Source organism: Heterocephalus glaber, unplaced genomic scaffold (assembly GCF_053883595.1).
Source record: "Heterocephalus glaber isolate CG9 unplaced genomic scaffold, H.glaber_assembly_v1.0 deba00000347, whole genome shotgun sequence".
NCBI classification, from domain to species: domain Eukaryota; kingdom Metazoa; phylum Chordata; class Mammalia; order Rodentia; family Bathyergidae; genus Heterocephalus; species Heterocephalus glaber.
Genome location: NW_028258143.1, coordinates 19267666 through 19291951, shown reverse-complemented (window position 1 = coordinate 19291951; position 24286 = coordinate 19267666). Strand labels below are relative to the sequence as shown.

General features: G+C 39.6%; 1 protein-coding gene across 3 annotated transcripts in view; it reads left to right on the top strand.

The window, feature by feature from the left end:
- The window catches only part of Ccdc93 (CCC complex scaffolding subunit CCDC93), an 89446-nt gene that overhangs the window by 16893 nt on the left and 48267 nt on the right, over nt 1–24286 (top strand). For all 3 annotated transcript variants that reach the window (XM_004836082.4, XM_004836083.4, XM_087197904.1), the window contains exons 5-9: nt 3574–3672; nt 4343–4399; nt 14112–14212; nt 21414–21450; nt 23991–24083. In XM_004836082.4, coding sequence (XP_004836139.1) covers nt 3574–3672; nt 4343–4399; nt 14112–14212; nt 21414–21450; nt 23991–24083 — 387 coding nt within the window. The remainder of the gene's footprint in view (nt 1–3573; nt 3673–4342; nt 4400–14111; nt 14213–21413; nt 21451–23990; nt 24084–24286) is intronic.

Here is a 24286-nt window from a genome sequence, read left to right as displayed (position 1 = left end):
CTCCCTAATCTAAAACAGGTTCCTTTACTGTATCTCCCATGCAGCCACATTTCCTTCTTTCACAGGAATCTTCCTTCCTGGAGTTTATAACCATGTATACTGCTATATATGATTATTGTCTCTCCCATCAGACTATTAAGCTTCACAAGGGCAGGCACCATGGTTGTCTTGCTCACTTTGTCCCCAGTAGCTATGAGTGTGTCTGGCAATTTACAGGCACTTAGTCCTTATTTGATTGTTAAATATCTCCTGGGAGACTTCTGTCTGGCCAGCTTTTACCCAAGACTTTGTAATTATGTGGCCTGTGCTGTCCAGCTTCCTGTATTCTGTGCAGTTCTTGTTTCTGGGCTTCCAAGAGACCTGGAAAAGAGGAAGAACAGAGGAACTTATGTTTGTTTCCTGCTGTGTGAACAGCACTGTGTGTCTGATCCTACTAGTGTTATTTTAAACATCTGTTATAATTCTAGTCCTACTTTTGAGGAAAGTGAGACTCAGGGTGATCAGTTTGCTAAGGTCAGAGAACTAGTGGACAGACAAGTAAAGATTCCAGTCTGAACACTGTCTGATTCCAGTCTTATGCCTTCCCCACTCCAGCACTCATAAAGCCACTGAGAAGGTAGCTCGACAGCTCTTGCTCTCGTATGTGTTCCAGTTTTAAAGTAGGATTAGGTAGTGTAGGAGTTAAGAGTATAGACTTTGGAGACTCCCTAGGTATAAACTTTGCCCCTGTAGCTGGCCATGGTGGTACACACCTCTAATTCCAGCCATCTGGGAGGCTGAGTCAGGCAGGCAAATCAAAAGTTTGAGACCTTGTCTCAGAATAAAAAATAAATGAAAAAGAGCTGAAGATGTAGCTCAATGTGAGGGCTCTGAGGTCAGTCCTTATTTGGCGACACAAAACAAAATAACTTTGCCTCTGTCACTTTCTGGCTGTATGATCTTTAATGCCTCAACTTTCCATCTGACAGATGGAAACTTTACAGTAAGTTAGTGTGTATAAAGTATTTAGATGAAAGACTGGCACATGTTACTGGTAGTAAGTGATTTATAAGCATAAAATACTGGCCTGTATTGTCGTCTGTTCAGTATTCCCCTGAACTAGACTTCAGATAAAATGCCCTGCATTTTGTAAATTTATAAGTGAAATTTATAAATTTGAGGTTGAGAGTTCAGCTCAGAATTTGATTCATATGTTTGTTAAACTTTGTCTGATGCAGGAAGATGGTATCGTATCTTTTTTGTGAAAATGAGAAGTTTCTTGATGATTGCTGAAAGCTCCAATACTGTCACACTGTAAAGTTGTTACCCATCTCCAAGGCTTGGCTCTTTCAGGGTTAAAATACTCCATCCTATGTTAGAAATTTGGGGGCAAAAAATCTTGTCCTGACATGAGGAGATGAATGGGAAGTGATCTTCTGCAGTCAGTTTGGGCATTTTGCGGGTTTGTGAATGTCCCACATTGTGAGTGGAGTATTGAGAAGTTCCTGTCTGGACAGGAGAGCCTAGACTAGTGGTTACCAGATTTTTTGATTTTATGAACCCATAAAATTATAAAGCAAAAAATGTAGATTCACCTAGGGTTGGCATTTGGCCAGGCAAGAATATTTTTTAAAGTAACTACAATCTTGTTTTTCCTATCATTTTCTAGAGGAAAGGCCATTTAACTCCCAATCACAGACAAGAGGACAGTCCTGCAAATTGAATATATTTGGCATTATGGAAAACTCACACATGCCTCAAGGATTTTCCTGTTTTTTAGGAACTAGGAAAAGACCAGTTATAGACCAGCAGTTGGGAACAGTTAACCTAGCTGTCTCAAGTAATTCTGGAGGCTCACCAGCCACGTTCATAGCATTTGGCAAAGTTGCAGCAGCACTTTCTGAAAGCCAGCTGAGAAAAAACAAGATCCAGCTTTCAAACACTGATAGTTCTAGGGCACATCTTACTCTACTGTACCGGATAGATGAGTCCCTGAAGGTAAATATTTGTTTCAAACACTAGGAGACCTATGGCAGATCTTGACTACACAAGATGTTCCTGCTACAGCCCTTCCCACTGGGGTTCCAAAACAGAGCTGTTGATTCCCTAAGAGAATCCTGGGACTCAGCAGGCTTTCCCTGCCTTATTCACACTTTAGGATCCCATGTAGGAATAATTCAGAGTAGATCCAGGATTAATGGAGTCAGACCTGAAAATTAAACAGACATGAAAAGCTAGAAACTGGGATTTCTGGTCCAAAATTGAGCATTAATTCACTTTAGTGTTCCTGGGCTGTGGTACTAGGGTGGGAGTACTGATGAATGCTCCAGTAGTTCTGGATGCTCTCTGATCCTCCTCTGCTTTGAGTCAATGCCTGAAGTCATTGTTTGGAAGTGGAGTGGGGGAGAGTAGTAGAAATAAATGGAAGGTACTAACAACAGAGAAATATTTCTCATATAGTTGTCAGCAGCCATTCCTGTCCTGGGCACCCTTTTCCCAAACATGTTCTTTACTTGAGCTGAGTTCCCCCTGAACAAGGCTTTCTTGTGTGTATTTTCCTAAGTAGCTGGACCTCAGCAAGTGTGAGTGCTCTTGGTAAAAACACAGCTACTACCCCAAAACTGTTTTGAGGTTGGAGTCCTTTTTCTGGAAAGGGAACAGCAACCCTGACAAATGGCTTTCCCCTCTGTTTTGTCCTTCAGTAACAAAGGGAATAAATAGAGAGTAAGGAGGAGAAGCAGGTTTTTTCTGCACTGTATACTCCTTTCTGCTATCTTCAGTTCCAGGATCTTCACAGGTTATGGGTATGCACACATGCATGTGTGTGTGTATGTTTATGTGCACATGTGAAAGTTTCAATTACCTGGAGTTTTAAATTGGGTTAAAAAAAGATCACTTGCTTCTGGATATCAACCCAGTAAAGCTGAAAAGAGCTTCCCAGCTTTGTGGCTACAGAAGGATGAACAAATTACGTAGTCTATGTGTGCCTCAGGTTCTGGGAAACTCAGCTAGTATCATCTACCTTATAAGGTCTTGAGGATTAAGAGATTGTTGTATCAGGCAACCTAGTGCGTTGGATTCTTATTATACACTGTTTACACATCATAATATTGTGATTTTATTCATTATCAAATGAAAGTATGTGTGAGATATGGTCTGTGACTCTCTCCCCTTTCCCCATTCTGTGGTGCAAGCAGCACAGCAAAGTTTATGTTAAGAGCTGCCACAAGGGCCAGTGGTTGGAGGAATAGCAATATTTGCCTTATGCTTCAGGTATTTACAAAGCACTCTGTTGTGATTTCACTTGCTCTTATAGTAGCTCTGTACTATCAGTAATATTAAGGAACAGATACCCCGTATATGGAGAGTCAGACTAAGGCCTGAGGTTGTGAATGAAGTACAGCTTTAAAACACCTATGCAGCTACTCAGCAGTGGTCCCCCTGGGTCTTAGCATCTGCGGTGCCCTGCCAACTGCTTTTCCATTAGGACAGCTGTGTTGATCTGTATTCAGAAGCTGTGTTATCTCTGAGCAGGCCTTTGCCACAGTGAGATTTTGTTCCTGTCAACTCACATTTCCTTGCTTCTTTCTCCAGTGGCTGGTGAAACGAGCTATAGAAACAAGAGAAGAGATGGGTGACTACATCCGTTCCTACTCCATATCCCAATTCCAGAAAACGTACAGTCTCCCCGAGGTCAGTATTATGCTTTTCTTTTTTGTTCACTGAGAATGGGATTGTACACTTAGAGACTCCCCAGAAAGGAGGACAGTAAGCTTAGTTGGTCCCCTCTTGGTCTCACCCCAGCATTGAAGTGGGCCTTGTGCTTCAATAGACGTGCCTGTTTCGATGTCCCTAGAGTGTAAAGCCCTAAATGGTGTCATTTTCTTTGAATTTTGTTACTTGATCCAGAACTTCTATTAAATTTCAAAAACAAGAGTGTACTTTTATGTAAAGTTTTTTGAGAGATTACTTGCCTAGGTCATTTCTATAGTAATTATAATAATTAAGCAACAGTAATAATAACTAAGCACTGTGAACCACTTGCTGCATGCCAACATGTCACGACTTCTGTCCTTTCAAGTAGGTATTAGTGTCCTTGTTCTGCTCAGATCACTTGCCTTAATGACTACAGTCCATGGCCCTCATTCTTCTTACTGGCAGAACGCATCTGTGGTGAAGCCATCTGCAGAGATCCTAGCCTTTTTCCATGGAGAATACAGTATATTCCAGTTTGTTAGAAAGTGAAAACGACTTGAAGCAACATAGTGATAAGAGTCGGTTTATAAGGAAGATTTTTGAAGGGTCCTATTCTGTTTTAATCTTTATATGGGATTTGTTTAATTCCTATGTTTCTCCCTTTCAGGATGATGACTTCATAAAAAGAAAAGACAAGGCCATCAAGACAGTTGTCAACCTCTCAGTAAGTTCCCTTGTCCATATTCTTCTGTCCTGGCACCAGTGCCGCAGTCTCCAAAAGCCCTTTGTTTAACTCATAGATCAAGCTGCTGGGATTGCCCAGGAGCTAAGCTTTGATAGGTGTTGGAGGGAAGCCTACGCTGCTCCAATGTGCTCACTGCCAGGACACCACTATCAATAGGTAGAATGTGCCACAACCAGTGCCTGAGATCTTGGTTTCAGTTTTAAGGGAGAAATACCCAAATTCAAAGTGCTTTATCATTTATTGCAGTGGCAAGAGTAAATTTTGAATGGCTCCAAAGAGCAGACAGTGAACTGGAAATGATAAATTGAGGGTAGTGCTGCACATCCACTCCCACTATGATTCTGAAGAGACAGAGCAGTTTCTGAGTCTTGTGTGGGGAACTGTAGGGTGCCCGTTGTCACCATACAAGGTACAACGGTACAATTTAATTATTGGGAGTCTGTACACCTGCACTCATTCCCTACACCATTCCCCAGCATTCTTTTTTTTTTTTGAGACATGGTCTCACTATGTAGTTCAGGCTGGCCATGAACTCACTGGCCCAGGGTGGCCTCTTAATTTGTAGTGATCCTCCAGCCTTCTGAGTGCTGGGATTACAGGTGTGCACCACCACGCCCAGTGAGCTGGTGCATTTCAAAACAGTGTGAACCAGAGCCAAAGGAACATTGTTAGTGGCGCTTGTACTATTTGAGTTTCATGCTAAGTTTATATATCATCTATTCAAAATCAGTAAGTATAAATTAAAATTTTAATCTTAACTGAATAAACTTTATGTTTAAATCTCCTTGGGTACAGAGTGGAAACATACCGAAATACAGTATTCAGTCCCATAACTCAGAAACCAAAAAAGTTTTATGTTGCTATTGAACTTTCTATCAGTGAAGTTGGGTCTGGCATCTCTCATCTCTACACCTACAAAATAGTTATAGACCATTAGAGATAATATTTCTTTTTGTCATTTGTAATAGAGTGTTGTTTTCATTTTTAATCCGTTTTTGCTTGGTGATGTGACTGCATAGAATTTGAGGAGATATAGCCAGCATGGTGGCACGTGCCTATAACCTCAGCACTTGGGAGGCTGAGGCAGGAGGATTGCCATGAGTTTGAGGCCAGCCTGGGCTACATAGTGTGTTCAAGACCAGACTGAACTACATAATGAAACCCTGTCTCAAAATAACAAGCAAAGAATTTGAGGAGATAATGATAATGGACATAGTCCCCAAACATTATTCTGAATGTTTCTAATACGTTTAGTTCTCACAGCAATCCCATGAATTAGTAGTATTTACAAATGAAGAACCTGAGAAACAGTTGTTCAAGGTTACGGTGGTAATGCTAGAGCCAAGATTCAAACCTGGTTAGTCCCTCTGCTATGACCCTCTAAAACACTGTTTGCAGCTGATTAGAAAACAATATCAGAATATAGGAAAAGAGGAAAAAAATGTGGAGTCTTTTCAATTAAAATTTGTATTTCTTAGTTCATTTTCTTCTTTATGTGTGAACTTGAAGCTCATTTGACTGGCAAACGTTTTTAGCAGGAATAGTAAAGAATTTTTATGGATTGACTGGAGGTTACCTTTGGGTGTTGTTTTCTCCTTTTCTCATCTACTGAAAACACTTTTCCCTTCAGAAGCTGTCTCAGGTTTCTCAGCTCAGCTCCAATATGTTCATCCCTTTCTTCTGCCACTTCTGCATGGACTTTCTTAGCTGGTTTGAAATGAGTCCCAGAAGTTTGCAGGAGATGCTGAGGCTACAGTACACATGTTATGAGCAACATTCTGAACTGAACAGCTTGCAGTTTATTTGTTGTATTTGCCCCAGGAAAATCCCTCCTTTCTTAAGAGGGAAGGAAACCTGTCCTTTTCCTAGGGCTTAGGTTCTGGAGGGTGTTCTCTTTCCCTTCCAGCTATTTATTTGCCAGTGCTGCCTTGCAGATGGCTTGTAGGTGCTGTGTGCCTGCTCTGTATTGACGAATTTAGAATCAGAAATTTAAATTGTGAATGAGAAGTTAATGAATAAAATATGATCAAGATGTCTAGTTTCCAGACCCAGTATTTATTGAGTACTTGGTACCTAAATGAGGTATTTAACTCTCATCGACACTCACAGAGTTATATATTATTAATTCCATTTTCTAAATCAGGAAATTGAAGTCACAAAGGTTAGTAAATTTCCTGTATACCTGCAGAGCAAGGAGGAGGCAACCAGATTTTGATCTACATCTAACTCCCTCACAACATGGCTAGTGCTTCTCCTGTTTTCCAGCTCTTCCCCTGATCTCTACTTCCTACAAATTCCTGGCACCCATTTGAGAATAATGTGCTGACTTATTTCTGACTTCTGATGTATTGTTCACCTGGGTCCCAGAGACTCAGACACTGATCCATAGTGGTTGGACATTCTTTTACCACCTCTTCGGTCCTTGGGGGCATGTTCCATTCTTCCGATTTGCTGATTGGAGAATGGATTCCAGGTGGAGACTGTCTTGATACCTTCTTTCTTAATCTGTCACCATGATACCATGGTGATCCCACCAGTAGGCTTTCACTTATTCTGATTTACACATAATCTCTTTTTGAGAAATAGATACTAAACATTTAGATGTTAAATATTTAGCTTATTCTTGTCTTTGGCCATCCTTAAAAAACTGTTCCAGTCCTTTGCGTTGCATTTTTCTTTGGCTACATTTTCCATCCAGTTTTTTGGTGCATGATTTTGTTTTGTTTTGTTTTAAAAGGGGTTATTTTTCTTTAGCACTAATATTGGAGTATTGATAATGAAATATTAGGAAATGAAGAAATGCAAAGATTAAATCAGTCATGATACCACCATTAGGGATAACCACTGATGTAATAAGTAGGAAAGAGAGGTAGGGATATCGCTGTATTGAAAGCTTGAAAAAATAACTTTATTCAGTATGTTCAGTTTTGTTGCTTGATTGTTTTGCTTAATAATAGATTGAGAATATCTTCCCATGCCAATAAATGTACGTCCATAGCATTTTTTTTAGTGGCTGCAGGTTATTTGTCATAGAGACCTAATTTAACTAGTTTAGCTGGCATCTTTTTTCCTCTTGGTCATTATGTAGGATATCCTCATAACTAATTTTTCTTTTATCTCTATTTACTAGGATGTATTTCGTAAAGTAGAATTGGGTCAAAGGTTATGCTGACAGCTATTAGACCACTTGGCAGATGCCCAAGCAGAAAACTGTAGTGAACTAACATTTGAGCTCATCAGTTTGGGTATTCTCTTTTGTCTTGGCCTCATTTGTCTTCTTTCTGGAGATTATTCTAAATATTTTTGCTTTTTTGTTTGAATATGTTTTCTTCTTCCTGACCCTTTTTTCACAACATAGCCATCTGTTTTACAGAAGATCTCTCCTCTGGAAGGTGGTATTTGGAGAGGCCATAACAAATGGAAACTCCCCAATATAGGCCTCCCTTACTTCCCTTCCACTTCTCAGTCATAATCATAATCAGCTCATTTGTCTTACTTGTGCTATTACACCACTTACTTCTTCCCCTTCTGAGCAGTCAGCCCTCCATATCCATGAGGGATGTGTCCTGTGAATGAGGTCTTTTACTTGCTCTTAACTTTGAATAAAGGTAGAGTACCTACAAAATTTTACCCAAAGCCCCCAAATATTTATATTTTTGTAATGTTTAGAATTTTACATGAGAATAGAGAAGACAGAAAAGGAGGGGGAGGGGGAGGAAGAGGAAAAGAAGAAGAAAAAGGACTTCTTAGAGCTTCCATTTGGAAGAAAATGCTTTGTTGAACTTATTTGATCACCTAAGAGATCGAATTTTAAAAGATTTAAAGAGATCAGATTTAAAATTCCTACTTCAGTGTTTTCTTCCATAGGGAATGCTTTGAGGAAGACTTTTTCATTCAGCGATAAAATGTAGATGTGGTGACAGTAAAACAATAGAGTACATTTTCCTAATAATAACATACATACATCTGTATATAGGTATATGTTATATATATCAATATTCTATAGCTAATTGATAAGTATAGATATATATCTTTGCCCCTTCTGTGTGTCAGGTACTATTAAATACATTTATTAGTTAGTCCTCATAATTCTTACACCTGTTTTACAGATGGGAAGCCACAGAAGTTAAAGTAACAGAGGGAGGGAAATGTCACCTCCTGAGAGTTGAGTATCAGTGACCACTAGAGCTTTTGAATGTAGAGTGCCAGATTGGTAGTGGCTGTTTCATGGCCTGCTCCATTTTTAATGAAGTAGGTGTCTGTGGTAATTGTGAGGGCAGCAATTGGGCTTGCAGCAGACACTGCTGTGGTGCTGTGATATTCTACTTCCCTGTGCTGCCATTTGGAATGTGGGCTCAGAGGTGTCACTCTGACAGGTGGACCAACAAACCAGACCTGCAAATTGAGATCTGACTCTCATGGTTCAGAAGTATCCTACTTTACAAAACGGTCACCTTAATTTTTTTAAACCCTACTCAAGTGTCCTTTATCTTCTTCCAAGACAAAATAGGAGAATCTACAATGAAGGATGATTGGAATTGAGACATAGAACATTTTACAGAGTGCTTCGGAGTCCCAATTCTGGTGTCCTCCTGTCTCTGTCATTTACTACCTTGGTAACCATGGGCAAGATTTTTAATTTCTTTGCCTAAGTTTTATATAGATAGCTAGGATACTATATTCATGTGTGTAAGGATCAAGTGGGCAGCACATAGAGAGCAGTCTGCCTGCCTGACACAACCAACCACTGATAAATGACACCCATTACCACCATGATCACTGTTAATAACGAAAGAGTAAGTTGATTCTGTATACCTGTTTTAAAAAGACCATAATCATTTGTAAAGCATGACTTTTTTTAATTAACCTCAGACTTGAAGTTATTGACACAATTATGTTACCAAATCAGTATCTTTATTGGTTTAAAAAAAACAAAGAATGAGAGACTGGGACTGTCCTCCCAGATCTTTTAGTCTGTGCTCATTTTACAGATAAGCAAGTACAAGGTCCTGAGTTTGATCCCTGGTACCAAAACTGATGAAGCTTGTTGAGGGGAACCTCTTTCCCAACTTCGTAACAGTTGGTTAGTGGCAGAGATAGGACTAGATGACATTCCTGACTGCTGTTGCTTTAGCAGTAGTTATTTTATAGTGGCCTAGAAAACTGACGTTTAGGTCTTTATTGCTTAATAAACTGTTGTAATGATCCATGTGGCTGCTACAGGTAGTATAATGAGTCTTATGAGAGGGCTAGATGAAATGGCTCATGGTTGGCTAGAATGTCTACACAGGCAAATTAGTATAGTAGGAAGCTTTGAGATTAGCAGCCAAGGAACCAATGGCTTAATACTATTCTAGGGATCTTGGACAAATTATTTCATCTCTGCTTCCTTGGTGAAGTAAAAATTACTATTATGGGGCCAGAGATTTAGCTCAGTGGTTCTGCTGCCTACCTCGCAAGCATAAGGTTCTGAGTTTGATCCCTGGTACCAAAAAAAAAAAAAATTATTATTATTATCTACCTTGTCCCTACTTCTCAGTGTAGTTATAAAATGTAAGCTATTCATGAGCTTAGTTCTTTCTGTGATTCTGGTCGCAAACCGAATTGGATGAGAACCCAGTCAAATTTCTCCACAAAGTCAACATTGAACCTAACCATTGAATTTGATTGGTTCTAGTCTAATTTGGTTTTCAACCAGAATCATGGAAAGAATTGAGTTCATGAACTGAGCTCGGGCCGGGGATTTAGCTCAGTGGTTCTGGTGCCTGCCTCAAAAGTGCAAGGTCCTGAGTTCTATCCCTGGTACCAAAAAAAAAACAAAAAAGATAATGAACTGAGGCACTAATTTATATGAAGGTTTATACTTGAAAATAAAAAGTACTTAAAAAGCCAACATCATCATTGTGTGGCAGAATAAAAGGTACTTTTAACTGTTGATTTCATCATTCTGTTGTCCTTTTTTAGAAGAATCCAATTTCCTGCCTTGGGTCACTGACTCTTTCAGTGGTAACTAAGGAAGATAGCAGTTAACCACAATTATATAGCACTTCTATAATAGTAGAGCTATTTATTTGTAATAGTAGAGCTATTCAATTTCAGTGAAAATTAAATTACATTTAATATGTCATTATATTTTTCACTTCATTATAAGTCTGTTTATGTTATTTATAGCTTCCCATTCATGTGAACACCAGGAGCAAACCAGAGAATTTTTGCAGGAATTTGTGAGAACAACCTTGTAGCATTGTCCTGGGCCATGTTATTTTCCCTCTTCCACAGAATTGTTGAGATTTTACAGTGTGTCACAGATTGTTTGAAATTTTTTATAATCAAAAGTAAAATTGTGGGCCAGGGATTTAGCTCAGTGGTTCCACCACCTGCCTCGCAAGCACAAGGTCCTGAGTTTGATCCCTGGTACCAGAAAAACAAAAATAACACAAAGAGCCAGAATTATTGGGGGCGGGGGGCACACAATTCAAATTGAAATAAAACATCACTATCTGGTGAAAGCTGATAGTAATGCTTGTCATGTGATTTTCCAGGAACAAGCATCTAGCTCCTTGTTGGCACTACAGCTGCCTGCTCACAGCAAACCTGAGCAAATTTTACTGAGATATTAATTGACTGCCCACCTAACAATAAGGACATTCATTTGGGGTAGAATGACAAAGCAGGTCACCTGGGGATGAAGGCCTGCATTTATTGAGCACCCACTATATACCTCATACTATGTATACAATATGTGTGTGTGTGTGTGTGTGTGTGTATATATATATTTACTTCAGATTGTGTGCCATACAAAATAGATCTATATTTACTTCTGTATTTTCTAAAATGTACTCTTAGCTGAGCAGTGGCACAAGCCTGTTATCCTAGACTCAAGAGGCTAAAGGAGGGGGATTGCTTGAACCTAGGATTTGGAGACCAATATGGATAACATAATATACATTACTCTGAATGTTTTTAATCAGTCTACTTTTCTAGTATTAGAGTTTAAACAAACTGAAATCTCCTTTGACATGCAGAAATTTTATTTTTAGGATTCTGTTAACATGTATGTCTGTGATGGGTGAACTGGCTTGTGGCTCTGGGTGGTAGAAGGGTGTTCATTATATGACTGTTCACTTCAAAGTTTGCATTCAAGAATAAAAAGACTTCAGAGGAGAAATCTAAATCCTTGCTTCTCAAGATTATATTATATATTATAATAATTATATGGAGTATTATAAAGGTTTCCATTCTTCCCAAAATAATCCAGATTTGGTGTGATTCTAATAAAAACCAACAGTGTTTTTTATAGTGAACTTGACAGGCTGATACAGGAATTCATTTGGAAAAGAAAATGTTTAAGGCAGTGTTACGGCTGTGTTTAGATGTCCTCCCAAGCCTCATGCAGTCACAGGTAGGGCTTTTTTTGGAATTGATTCCTGATGCAATGCTAGGCTCAGGGGCGCAAGAACTAAGGGTGTGGGTGCTACCCCCACTCTCAGTAGTCTGCATAAGATCAAAGGGGCAGAAAGATGCTATGGAGGGCCCCTCCCTCGATCCCTTGTTGCTTTTGCTACCCTTTGGGCACCATGAGCTGTTTCTCCTCTGTGATGTCCCTCTGCCATGTGCCACTCTGCTGTAGAGCCAGCCGATTATGGACTGAATCCTCTACAACCTGTGAGCGAAATAAACCCTTTCCCCTTTAACCTTGGTTGTTGGGTATTTTGCCTGAGCAAGGAGAAAAGTAAATAAGATAAGAAATTTGAAAATAAAGAATAGTGGAGAGATAGGATGGGGAAGTACAAAAACAAAACAAAGACACATTATATGGAATTCAGTGTTAATTTAGGTACCATTTCAAATCTCTAAAAGGATATTTTAAATTAACAGTGTTGGGATTCTTAATTATCTATTCAGAAAAAAAAGTTGGATTTCTACTTTTCACTATAGCAAAAATATTTTAATAGGTTGAGAGTTCAAATGTAAACTATAATCTAAACATAAACTATAAAAGTAACATGAGTTTTTTTTTAAAACAATCTGTGGGGTAAGAAGTGAAGCAAGCTGTGATAGGAGGCTGAAACAGGAGGATCACTTGTTTGAGCCTAGCCTGGGCAACTTGGAGACTTGATGAAACCTTGGCTCAGGATAAAAAATGAAGAGATGTTTGTGGTAAGGTAGATCAGTGCCAAGGCTCTTGGTTCAATCACTGATACAGCCAAAAATATAATGTAATGTATCTGAGCACTGTAAAGAAAATGATAAAACTGAATGTGTAAAATCATTGAAATGTCATAGAACCAAAATTTATCCAAATTGAAGGTTGATAAACTTTAATATTTGGGTGAAGATATTTGCTACAGAAATAGAAGTGAAAGGAACAATACTCAGATTATAAAACATGCTTACAGATCAGTAAGAAAATAACAAGTTAATCAACAGAAGAACAGGATATGAGTGAGATATATGGCAGTAAACAAGACTCCTAGGTTCACTAATAATTTGGAGAGTACAAAACAAAATAGTGAAGTTTGTAACCTATAAAATGTGTAAAAATTAAAAGCTTATAAATATTTGCTATTGCCAAAGGTATGGTTAACACATTGCTAGGCACTTAAATCAGTACAGTTTGTTTCTTTGTTTGGCTCAGCTTGGTAGGTAAACACCCTTTCCTTCAAACCAGTATTTCTAAGTTTTTGTGTTACTGATTTACTTGCACATAAGTACAAGCGTTGTTTATAATTAAAAACTTGAATGTTACCTAAATGTGCTTCAGTAGGTTATATAAACTAGGCAATATCTATGTTAAGGAATATTACATCTAGTTAAAAAGAATGAAGTGGATTTGTGTGTTTATTTCATGAAAATAGCACCAATATATATTTGAAAATATGGTAAGTTATGTAACTATATATTGAGTATATTTTCCCTTATATAAGAAAAACTATCTAAAAATGTATGTTATACACATGTAATTATGTAAATATACAAAGGTTGGAAGGGTGTGCACCTATCAGACAGATAGTGGTGTCTGTGGAGAAAAGTTAGATTTAGGGAAAAAGAGGGTGAGGCAGGACTTTTTAAAAAAATTTGCATCCTTCATTGAAACTTTTTACAGGAATATATCCACTTGTAAAATTATGTAACTTAAAGCAAATACAGAATACCTCAAAAAGCTAAGAGTATTTGATTACTTTCTGGGCTTTGTTCCATTTTTATTTATGCAACAGTAAAAGGACAGTGACTGTTTTCACTTCTGTTAATGATGTAGAAGGGTACATAGCAAACACAGTGTTAACTTGTTGGGCAGGGTTGTTGATCCATAAATTTATACACTTGAATCTTTTTCATTGAGCACTGATCATTGTAATAACTTAAATGATTAAGAGCGAAGGCCCCTCTTTTGTAGATGGTAGAACCTTTTCTGTTTCTCCACTAACATGGTGTGTAAGCATAAACAGATCATCTCAAATAACCAAAAGTGTCATTCATAGTCTTACCCAGGCTTTCACAAGCTTTGTCTCTCTGTCTCCTATAGAACAAACTCCCTCAAGGCAGCTTGCCAGGATGCCCTGTCCTATAGCAGAAGCACGGATGGCTCACTCTATGGCCCTTCCTGGCTGGAGGTATCCAGCTGCCTGAACAGCTGCTTGTTTAGAAGAGCCTTCTTATACTCAGTAACTTGTCTGTTTCACCCACTTAGGATGTTTACAAGCCCCGTCGGAAGTACAAACGCCAACAGGGAGCGGAGGAGCTACTTGATGAAGAATCTCGAATCCACGCTACACTTTTGGAATATGGCAGGTAGTAAATGAGGCCCAGTCTAGGTGTCTGTTTCATAAAAGAAAAGCTGATTTAAATTGCTTCATTTGGATTAACTGGGTTCTATCTGACCAAGTTTATTATTTTTACCGCTGAGATGTCCAGCATCAGGAACTTTTCTCTGGTATTAGCTAAGTTTCTGTGGCTTGCCTTTGCAGTTGCCCCCTGGAAATGTGCTTATGACTGTGGCCCTGGCTCTGCCCTTCTGGGGCATTTATAGAGGCTGTGGCATGTCTGAACATCAATCCCTGCCACTTATTAATACCTTTAGTAAACAGAAAAAATGGGAGCATTTTCAGCAGTTTTATGCTGTTAGAATGATAATTTTGAATTTCGGTGACTGTTGTCCTAATTAGAGAAGTAAAGACTTTTGAAGTAGTATTGTCACTTCTTAACAATACCTAGTTTTTTAAAAAGTTATTTTATAACCTATTTTTACCTTTGAAACCTACTAGGACTGCTTCTCTCCATTAAATGTTTTGGTTGACACTGGGTATTAACCTTCATTTATATCCTGCATTCTTTACTTAGGGTATCCCATCCTTTGATGTAAGTATATTTCCTTCTGCACCTTCTGCTGTTTGGGCAGAGGCTCCTGTAGAATGCTTTGCCTTACAGTGCAGTCCTTCTTGGGTGGCTAGAACTAACTGCACTGTCATTAGCATCTCCCTGATGAGCATCTGATAGCTTTCTTCTTTAGGGTACTGGAGAAAACCAGTAGGAACGAAATTAGGCTGAATTATTGTAGCTTTCCAAGGAAAGGCATGACTTTTTTCTTTGATATGATAGTATGAAGGCAAGTCTTTCCTTTTGAAAGGTAAAAACTAGCCTGCCTAAAAAGAAGTTGAGTTAGTTCTGGCCCTACGCTAGTTGTGATGGCTGCCTTCATGTCTCACAGTTGCTGCCTGAGTCAGGAGCCCAGACCAGTTACATAATTTTGGAAGCCTAGTGAAAATGCAAGAAAAAAGCAGTAACACCCAAGTATAGGGCCAAGTATAGCTGAGTGTGGGGCTCTATGCTCCTGGGTGGGTTGCATGCTTATAAACATCCCACGCCCTCCCTCTCTCACCCCCCTTCAACCTGCCCACTCCCAAGCTCTGTGAGAGGATTCTCTTCAGCCAATACCATGTTATAAAATTGTAAGTGAGCAGAGGATGCCACACAGCTCTGGAAAGCCAGAGAGGGAGAGAACAACTCTAGTGGCATCACATGCCCCAGAGCTCCTGAGTAATGCTTGTGGGAATGTAGTGAATTTTGTTAGTTTGTATTGTTCACGCCTCCATTTTTTCAATTTTCTTAGATGTTCCTGGAGATGAAAATTTGATGTTCCTAGGGAAGAAAAGGTGTCATAAATTCAGTAAATTGCCTACCTCAGTGAGACCATGTTAACAGTATTTCAGTATCTTACTATGATAATTCTCAGTTTCGAATGGGAGCTTTTGTGTATGGGTTGTAGATGGCAGTCATCACCATGTGAAGGCATGGTGATCCCAGAATGGTCCTGGTTACCTTGGACTGGATGATGCAGTTTGAGGCTAGTATGTGGCTTGACTACCTTTAGGGAAGGGAGCAAGGCACAGGTTTTGTGTAACTCCTCTAAATTCTGACTATGGGAAAGCGTGAAGGGTCCTAATCCTTGTCTTCATTCCTTTTGGTGGGGATCACGCTCATTTCTCAGGCAGGAATAGTGGTTTAGGTTATTTTTGGTGGTATTTGTTTGTGGTTTGTCTTTTTGTTGTTGTTTGGTTTGGTTTGGTTTTTTTCCTGTCAGAGAGGATGAGTTTATGGGAGGTGGGATAGTGGACGCTTTGAGCATTCTCATAATTTATTTAGTTTATTTATCTCCTTGAGAAAAATAATGATGGTACTCAGAATGGTTGAAAAATATCTTGTCTAAGGTCACAGAACTATTAAGAGACTCAACCCAGGACTTGAATTCTGTCTCTTGAACTCTAAAAGTATATTGTTATCATTGCCTTCAAATACTGTTTGATGCTACAGTAGGAATATATTGTTAGACTCATGGTTTTAGAAAAATAGACCTAATCTGTTGTTTGCTCAGGGACTGAATGAGAATATAGTAGTTATGAAACTATCAGAGCAAATTAGATAAAACTTAAGATGATCACCCTCCCTGGAAATACCTACCCATCTTCTCTGGCCATCTGAGTCGTTCCACCCGGTTCTGTTCTGTACTCTCTCCACTGCATGGAGTTCTTCCTTATTAAATGAGACTCATATAACATATATAAAATTAATTTTTTGAGCCATTTGTCTTATGTAAATGTGAACTACTAGCTGTCGTCATCATTGTCTTTGTCAGCAGCAGCAGCAGTAGCTTTTAGCTCTCAAATGCCTTTAGTATGAACTGTAGGTTCACATGAAGGCTCTATCTTAGGGTTAGTCTTTCCTCCATGTCCCTGTGCACTAAACCCTCCCTTCAACATGTGTGTGGGAACTCTCACTTTCTCCCCCTTCTGCTTTCAGGCCAGGCTGGCCTTCTGCTCGGTTTCCAGCCTCCCTCTCCCTTCACTGCTGGCACTCTTGAATTCCTCATCCCTACTATATGGTGCATGACTGTAGGAGTCCAGATCCCTCATCTGTGATCAGGGATTTCTGTATTCCAACTCATCTCTTGACAAGGGGAAAGTATTCTAATTCGTACAGCAAGAATATCTGAAAATAGTATCACAGGTTACCAATCATAGCCCTAAACCCCCAGCACTCTCTTGCCATGAAGTCAGCATTTTAGTTTCTTTCCCCTTTTCTGACTTGGAATTACCAAAATAAAGCTGAAGTTTGAGCCTAGTCAGCAATACTAAAGGTCTTATCTGTTAAAATGTGTTTGGGTATATTTTTCTAAATGTTGTCATGTTAGAATAACAAGACTACAGTTTTGATTTTATATTTAAAATTACAGTCCTGTAATTTGTTTTTTATTATTGATCTGGAGGCTAACTTGAACACCTAACTGTGCTACAAAATGGGTACTATGAAAAAATGTACCTTAGATACTGAATATTTGGCATTCAAGAGGAATTTTAGAGTATAACCACTAGGATGTTGGAGTAGTCTATTCCATAGTATAAGACCCTTAATTTTGACTTGACTTGCAGCCATTCTGTAGTCAGGAAATAAAAATTACAAGTCACTCCCAAGCTATTCGTGTCCCTATATAACATGCTCATAAAAGATACTTAGTGAATTCTTATTGAATGAACAAAGAACAAAGTTCACAGTCCCTAATGTTTATGGCTTTTTATTCCCCTGTTGCTCTGGATTTCAAACAGATAATTATCTTACTTTTATTCTGGAATATTAGTTTGTATTCTGGAATGGTGATGTCTATTATGGTAGCTAGTAGGTGTATGTGACTGTTGAGCAGTTGAAATGTGACTACCACTCAGAAACAGAATTTTAATCGTAATTGAATTTTAATTTAAAAACTCATGCTCAATTTAGCTACTAGAAATACATAAGTATGTTTGGAATAACTTAGGTGTGTTACTCTACTAAAAAAAATCATGTGTGTGGCTCTTGTTATATTTCTTTTGGATAGTGCTACTTTAGAAGGTGTACATCCTGGGATTAAAGACCATGTCCTGGGTCTAGGGTATGAGGATTGAACTGGGTGACAAGAGGACCAAAGCTCTGTTGGTGCTGATGGTACGAGACAGTGACAGAGGGATGAGTTACATCTAAAGGAGGGGAAAGCAGGGACAAGTGGAAGCACAGGGTGCTGTGAGTACATGGTGCTGGCACTTGGAAAGACAAGCAGGGTTGGCAGGACAAGAGGAAAAGGAGGGCATAGTGTAGAGCAGCATCACTAGAAAGAAAAGGAAAGTAGGTGCTTTTCTGATAGAAGTAAGGTAAAGCCCTTTCCTTTTTCTGAGGGATGAGAGGCACAGAGGGCTATCATGGGCCCCTGGTAAAAATCAGACACAGAGAAGTCTCTCAGAGTTACAAGGACAAGTGGATACAGTGAGGCAGGTGTTTTTAGGAGCAGAGGGCAGCTCTTTCTCATGAAAGCAGTGCTTCCTACCGTGCCACACAGAGGGAGCCTTGGAGAAAAATCAGCTGAACTCTTCATTCACAAACATTTATTGGGTCCCTGCTTTGTGCCAGGCTTCAAACTAAGTAGTCAGTGGCAATAAGAAAGTGAATGATGTACCATGAGTTTTCTCAGCAGATGCATTTATAATAGCCCAAAGTAGAAGGAACCCACATGCTTATCAGCTGAGGAACAGGTAAACAAAATGTAGTTTTCCCATACAATGGAATATTGTTTGCCATGAAAAGGGAAGAAGTACTGATTAATGCTGCAACCTGGATGAACTTTGGAAATACGCTAATTAAGAGAAGGCTATATATTACATGATTTCATTTGTATGAAAGGAACAAGCAAATCGGTAGATATAGAAAGTAGATTAATAGTAGCTAAGAGTTGATGAGAAGGGAGAATTAGTACTGTTAATAGTAAGTACAGGGTTTCTTTTTGGGGTGATGAAACTATTGGGTATTTAAGGTGATGTTTGCACAACATAGTACACTAAACAAACAAATACTTTGAATTGCTGAATTTTACATTGTATGAATTATACCTCAGTTTTTGAGTTTTTTATATTTATTTGTTGGTCTTTTGAGATAGCATTTTGCTATGTAGCACAGGCTGACCTTGAACTTGCTGTATAGACAACGTTGGACTCAAACTCATGATCCTCCTGCCTCAGCCTCCTAAGTGCGGGTGTTATAAGCCGGCACCACCATGATACCTCAGTTTTTTTAATGTTAAAAATAAATGTGAATAAATCAAATTCCTCCTTCCAGGAACTTAAGAGGCAAGCCTGAAGGATTACATATAGTAGATAATTACTTAATGCTGTGTGATGGGTGTGCTTGTAATACAAAGAAGACACACATAACTGGGAGGCTAACGTGGTTTTACGTGGTCAGAAGAGTTTACCTAGAACCTGTGTCATTATGGAGGAATACATGGAACTTAGGGATTGAGTCACTCAGATTTAGTCATTTATTGCTCCATTTGGATAGTTTATAAAGCCCCTGGGCCTTAGGTTAGGACTTGCTACCTGAGGGTCTCTACATACTAAAGGCCTGGAAAAGGAAGGAATGTCCTAGGTGCAGGACATGAATGAGAAGCTTTGGTGAGACCTTGTGTTGGTCAGGTTTCCCTGTGTGAGAATAGGGTCTTGACGCTAGTTTCAGCAGAAGGGCTTCATTGATTGCAGGGAATGATGGGTACTAGGCTCAGCTCCCAGGCCTCACACTAGAGCTGGGCCAAGGGAGCTACTTCTGTCTACATGCTTAGGAAGCTAGCTAGCAACCTGAGGAATTAGAAAACTGGTGCTGCAGCTGCCCACAGGGAACCACACCATTTCTGCCAAAATCAGGAAGCTCTCTCTGTAAGTCCAGGAAGCCATTGTGACAGCTGCTGATCCTCAAACCACACTTCTAATGTGATCCATGCCAGTACAGTGGATTCTCTGTGTGCTCCTTATCTCCTCATTTAACTGTTCCACATTCAAAACTCCAACAAATTCTTCCCATTGACGGGACCTAAACAGCAATCAGAACCCTAGCTGTCAGAACTATGGAAAACAGTCTTCATTTTCTGCTTCTGCTATAGTACTACAGGAAGATGTAATGATTTTGATTAGGCCACTTCACACAGTCTGCCTTAAGGGCCTTTACAGAATTTGTGTGGAGACCTAAATAGCTTTAGATTCAGTCTGCTATACTTTGGTCCTGTAGACTCATCTCTAAAGGACAGGAACATTCCCTAGGTCTCCAGTTAGATGACAGAAAGCCCAGCCTCCACTTACAGCATCTTGATTTCTGCATTTTTTTCATTTATGTTTAGTTTATTGATTTAGTAAACATTGGCGATACAAAATATAAAAGGGAGGCTGGGAGGTAGCTCTGTGGTAGTATGCTTCTTAGCATACAAGAAGCCTTGGGTTCAATCCCCACCATCACAAAAAGAAGACAGAATATAAAAGTAGGATCATTGCCCTCAAGAAGAAGGATGCAGACATGTAACCAAGTAGTTGGATATAATTGTTATCTGGGAAATGAGAGGAGCCTGCCCAGATGCCAGATGGATGGACTAGGACTGTATGTGCACACAGGTGGATATGTGTGAATTGGGTGCTTTGGAGAAAAAGCTGCTTTAGAGCTGAAAGGTTGAGGGGTGAGGGGTAAATTGGGAAATGAGTTTGAGAATAGTGTGTGCCAAGCTCCCTGTTCAGACAGTAGATGGAGCAGGAGTATACAAGGTGGCAGTGAGAGGCTGCATTGGGGCTGCTGAGGAGATCCCTTTTCTCCTGAGAGGAGAGGTCTGCCATTGACAGATGTCCATCAGGCAACATAAGGTTGGATAAGGAATGAGCAGGAAGATGGAGGGAATGAAGCTGCATGCACCAGAGCAGTAGAGGCAGCACGTGGGTCGGGCAGGTAAGGCATGGCGTGAGTGGGGACAGAGGAAGTGTGTAATTTGTTTTTGTTAAGTGGTTGCATGCAACTTTATTTCCTTACAAGATCTTTAAAGTATGTGAGGCTCAGTGTCTTGCATTGTTTTTGTTTTAGGTTTAATAGCTTTTGCTTTGTTGTACTTGCTTTTTTTTAAAGACATAGATTAATTAGAGCCAGAAGTCCACTTAATTTAAACAGAAGTGCATTTCTGTGTGTGTGTTTTAATTCAGGTTGGGTTAAGTGAATGTACATTATTGACATTATGCTTGGGTTATGTTTGAGAATAAAAAGATATGCTATATTTGCAGTTATTAAAGTAACATTACTGAGCTGTTTGGCTTGAGCAAACACATTCACATTTGTTTATACATATATTTTTAAGGCTTTTACCATACACTATGGTTCTGAAACACAGTTTCTGATTCAAAGAGTAATGATTGCACTTAAGGAAAATGTCTCTACCAATGAAGAGTTCCCATTTACAGTAATTGTATAGCAAGATAGCTGGCCCGCCCTTTATTCAAAGCATGGCGGACTGTGTTCCTGGGTAAGGCATTTGAAACATTTTCTCCAGGCACCAAATAACCTGAATTCTTTTTGATGCTTTTTATATAAAAATCAAACCAAAATGAATTTGACAGACTTTATTGTGATTTTTGAATAGTAATTGAACTCCGCTTTTTGTGGCCTGCAGGAGATATGGATTTAGCCGCCAGAACCAAACAGAGAAGGTAAGAAAAAGCATAGATAATGGGAGAGAATATTTGAGAAATGGAAGTGACTACCCTTTGGCCTCCATCAGACACTGACATCTGGGACCCAGCTCCCTGGGAAGCCTGGGAAGAGTGGCTGGTCCTGGGAAAGGTGGGGTGGCAGCTGCCCTTCCCTTGCATGTCTGTCCTGGCATTTCCATTTTGCCACCTCTGCAGGCAGGGAACTTTCACCCATGGTGCTGGAATTGAAGGGTGTTTGAAAATAGGTCAAGTGGGGTCTAAAAATGTGAAGATGAAGTCCTGTCCCAGAATGAAGGCCTCTAGACAGGTGTGAATGGGGTACTAGTAGTGAGATGCCCTGCAACTGTTAATTCCAGGCCTGCCCTCCAGAAGACAGCTGAGTGAAAGAGCCAGGTAAGTCAAGTTGGGATTTTCTAACTTCACATAGGAGTCTTGAATGGTTTCTTTTCACTTATATGTTGAGTAGTGATCCTTAATTGTTAGTAGCAGAGGAGGCACATAGATCTTATAGTGACAAACCCTTACTGTGTTCCAGGCCCTTTGTTAAGAGGTCTGCTTGCATTGTTTCACTTAACAGTGCTGTGAAGATACTTTTACTCCTGTTTTTCAGGTCACAAAACTGATGCTCAGAGAAGCTCAGTGATCTGTCCAAGGTCATACAACCTTAAAGTGCCATAAGAATCCAAATCCAGATCTGTCTGACATCAAAGGCTATGCTTGTAATCACTGACTTGTGAATAAGAAAGTGCTCACTAAAGTGTTCAGTGGCCTCTTAAAAAGTAGAGTCCATCAATTTGAGATCTGTTAGTAATTTCTTTTCTCGTTTCCCACCTTACCTTGGATTTCATCAACTAGAACATGCTCCTCTTGCTACTCTTCTGCCACCCCTTCACTTGTCCAGCTTGCCTACCCCTCTGTGGCCTCAGTCATTCAGGGGACTGACAGTGACCAGGAGCATATGTTCTAAAGCCAGACTGACTGGTTTCAAAATCTGAGTTCCTCCCCTTCACTGTGTAATAATTTGCATAATCGGTATACCTTAACTCACAGCATCTATGAAATGGGATAGTCAGTGTAACTGCCTCACAGCACTGTTGTGAAGATTAAAATATAAAGGACCTAGGGTCGGGATTTAGCTCAGTGGCACCACACCTGCCTTGCAAGTGCAAGATCCTGAGTTTGATCCCCAGTACCGCAAAAAAAAAAAAAAGTAAAGGACCTAGAATGATCCAATACAGTAAACATTTAATAAGTGGAAACTATTACTAGCATTAGTTCACTGGCAGTTAGGCATGTACTGATTATGATGCTGCTTTTTTGGTTTCCTCATTTTTTCCCCCATATTTGTGTTTTCATTCAACCAGATAATTATTTCCTGCATAGTGTTTTCTGAACTTGCATTATGTTGTGTGTCATTTGGTATATAGCAAGGGATTGATGTGTACATTTAACTTGATGTATAATTTGAATCTGAAAAGAATTCTGTGCATATGACTATATTCTAAAATAAGTCAGTTTGGCTAAGATTAAAAAAAACATGAGACGTCCATGAAATACCATTCAAATAGGGCTTGTTTTGTCATTCCTACATCAGATGGTCCATTTGGATTGGAATCTTATCCCCTGTGAATATGTCTATAAACAGTCAGGAGTTCATGGTGTTTTGTGGGGAATGATAGACTTATGACAAAAAGGCATCCTGGGATTACGATGGCTGAGAAAGGCGTATGAGGCTAATCCTTACCTTCAGACCTGATCACCACAGATCAGTAGTGAGTCTGAGGTCACCCAGCTGGTGGATGGCACAGATAGGATTAAAACCAAGAACTCTAGGCTTGCAGCCCATGTTTGAGAAGAGCAGTTAATTCAGGGTGCCTTGAGTGTACAGCACATTGAGAGCCTATGGCTGGGTCCAGATGAAGCAGCTTGATCAACAGAAGAAGCAATTTAAATTTTTTTTCCTTCAGATCAGTGGTTTTCAAACTTGTTCGATCACTTGTAGCAGTAAAAATTTTATTTTTTTATTGTTATTCCATACATATATACTCCCCCCCAAAAGAAAACTTTCATTAAACAATACTGTGTTAAATTTTACCATCTACAAAGCAGCCTGATGTGTGCTGTTATTTTAATTTGTATAGATTCTAGTAGTGCCTGTTAGATTACCCACTAATGGATCTCAGCTAGCAGTTGAAAGAAACACTGCTTTGGCTGTGACCTGTCCTTGAAGGTATTAGAGTAGGAAGAAGACCAAATCAGAGTAGAAGAATAAATCTGGTGAATGTGACCTGGTATTCATTTAATCAGTGAGTGGGTGGTAAATGGAGACCAGCTTCAGCCAGGCCCTGAGTGTAATATGCCTGCTGTGTGGCTTGAATGCAAGCTGAGACTCTGATCGTCCATTCCCTCTCAGGAACTCATTCAAGTCTCCATATCTGTATGTTTTGTTTAACAGGCTCATACTCTTTGCGATGTTGTCCTTTCTCTGCTGAGTTTCCATCTCTGGTGCTCAGCTGTTTTCACGTCTTCCTTTCTAGACTGAGGACAAGAAAACACCACTGCCTGCAGGGTTGTCAGCTACAGAGAAAACAGATGTCCAAGAGGAGGATGAGCTTCAGGCAGCTGAAGAGGTGTGTGCCCCATGTAGGTCCTTTGAGGTTTCAGTCATTTGAGAATGTTACTTCCATCCTCAGCTTTCCCAGATGGCCAGCCAGGAGCTGCCTTCCATGCCTTCCAGTTCTCTTTCATCACCTGTCCTGTGGCTTGCCAAAAAGACCCTGGGACATCATCACAGAGACCTACAGGGTCATTTGCTTCAGTCTTGTGTGGGCAG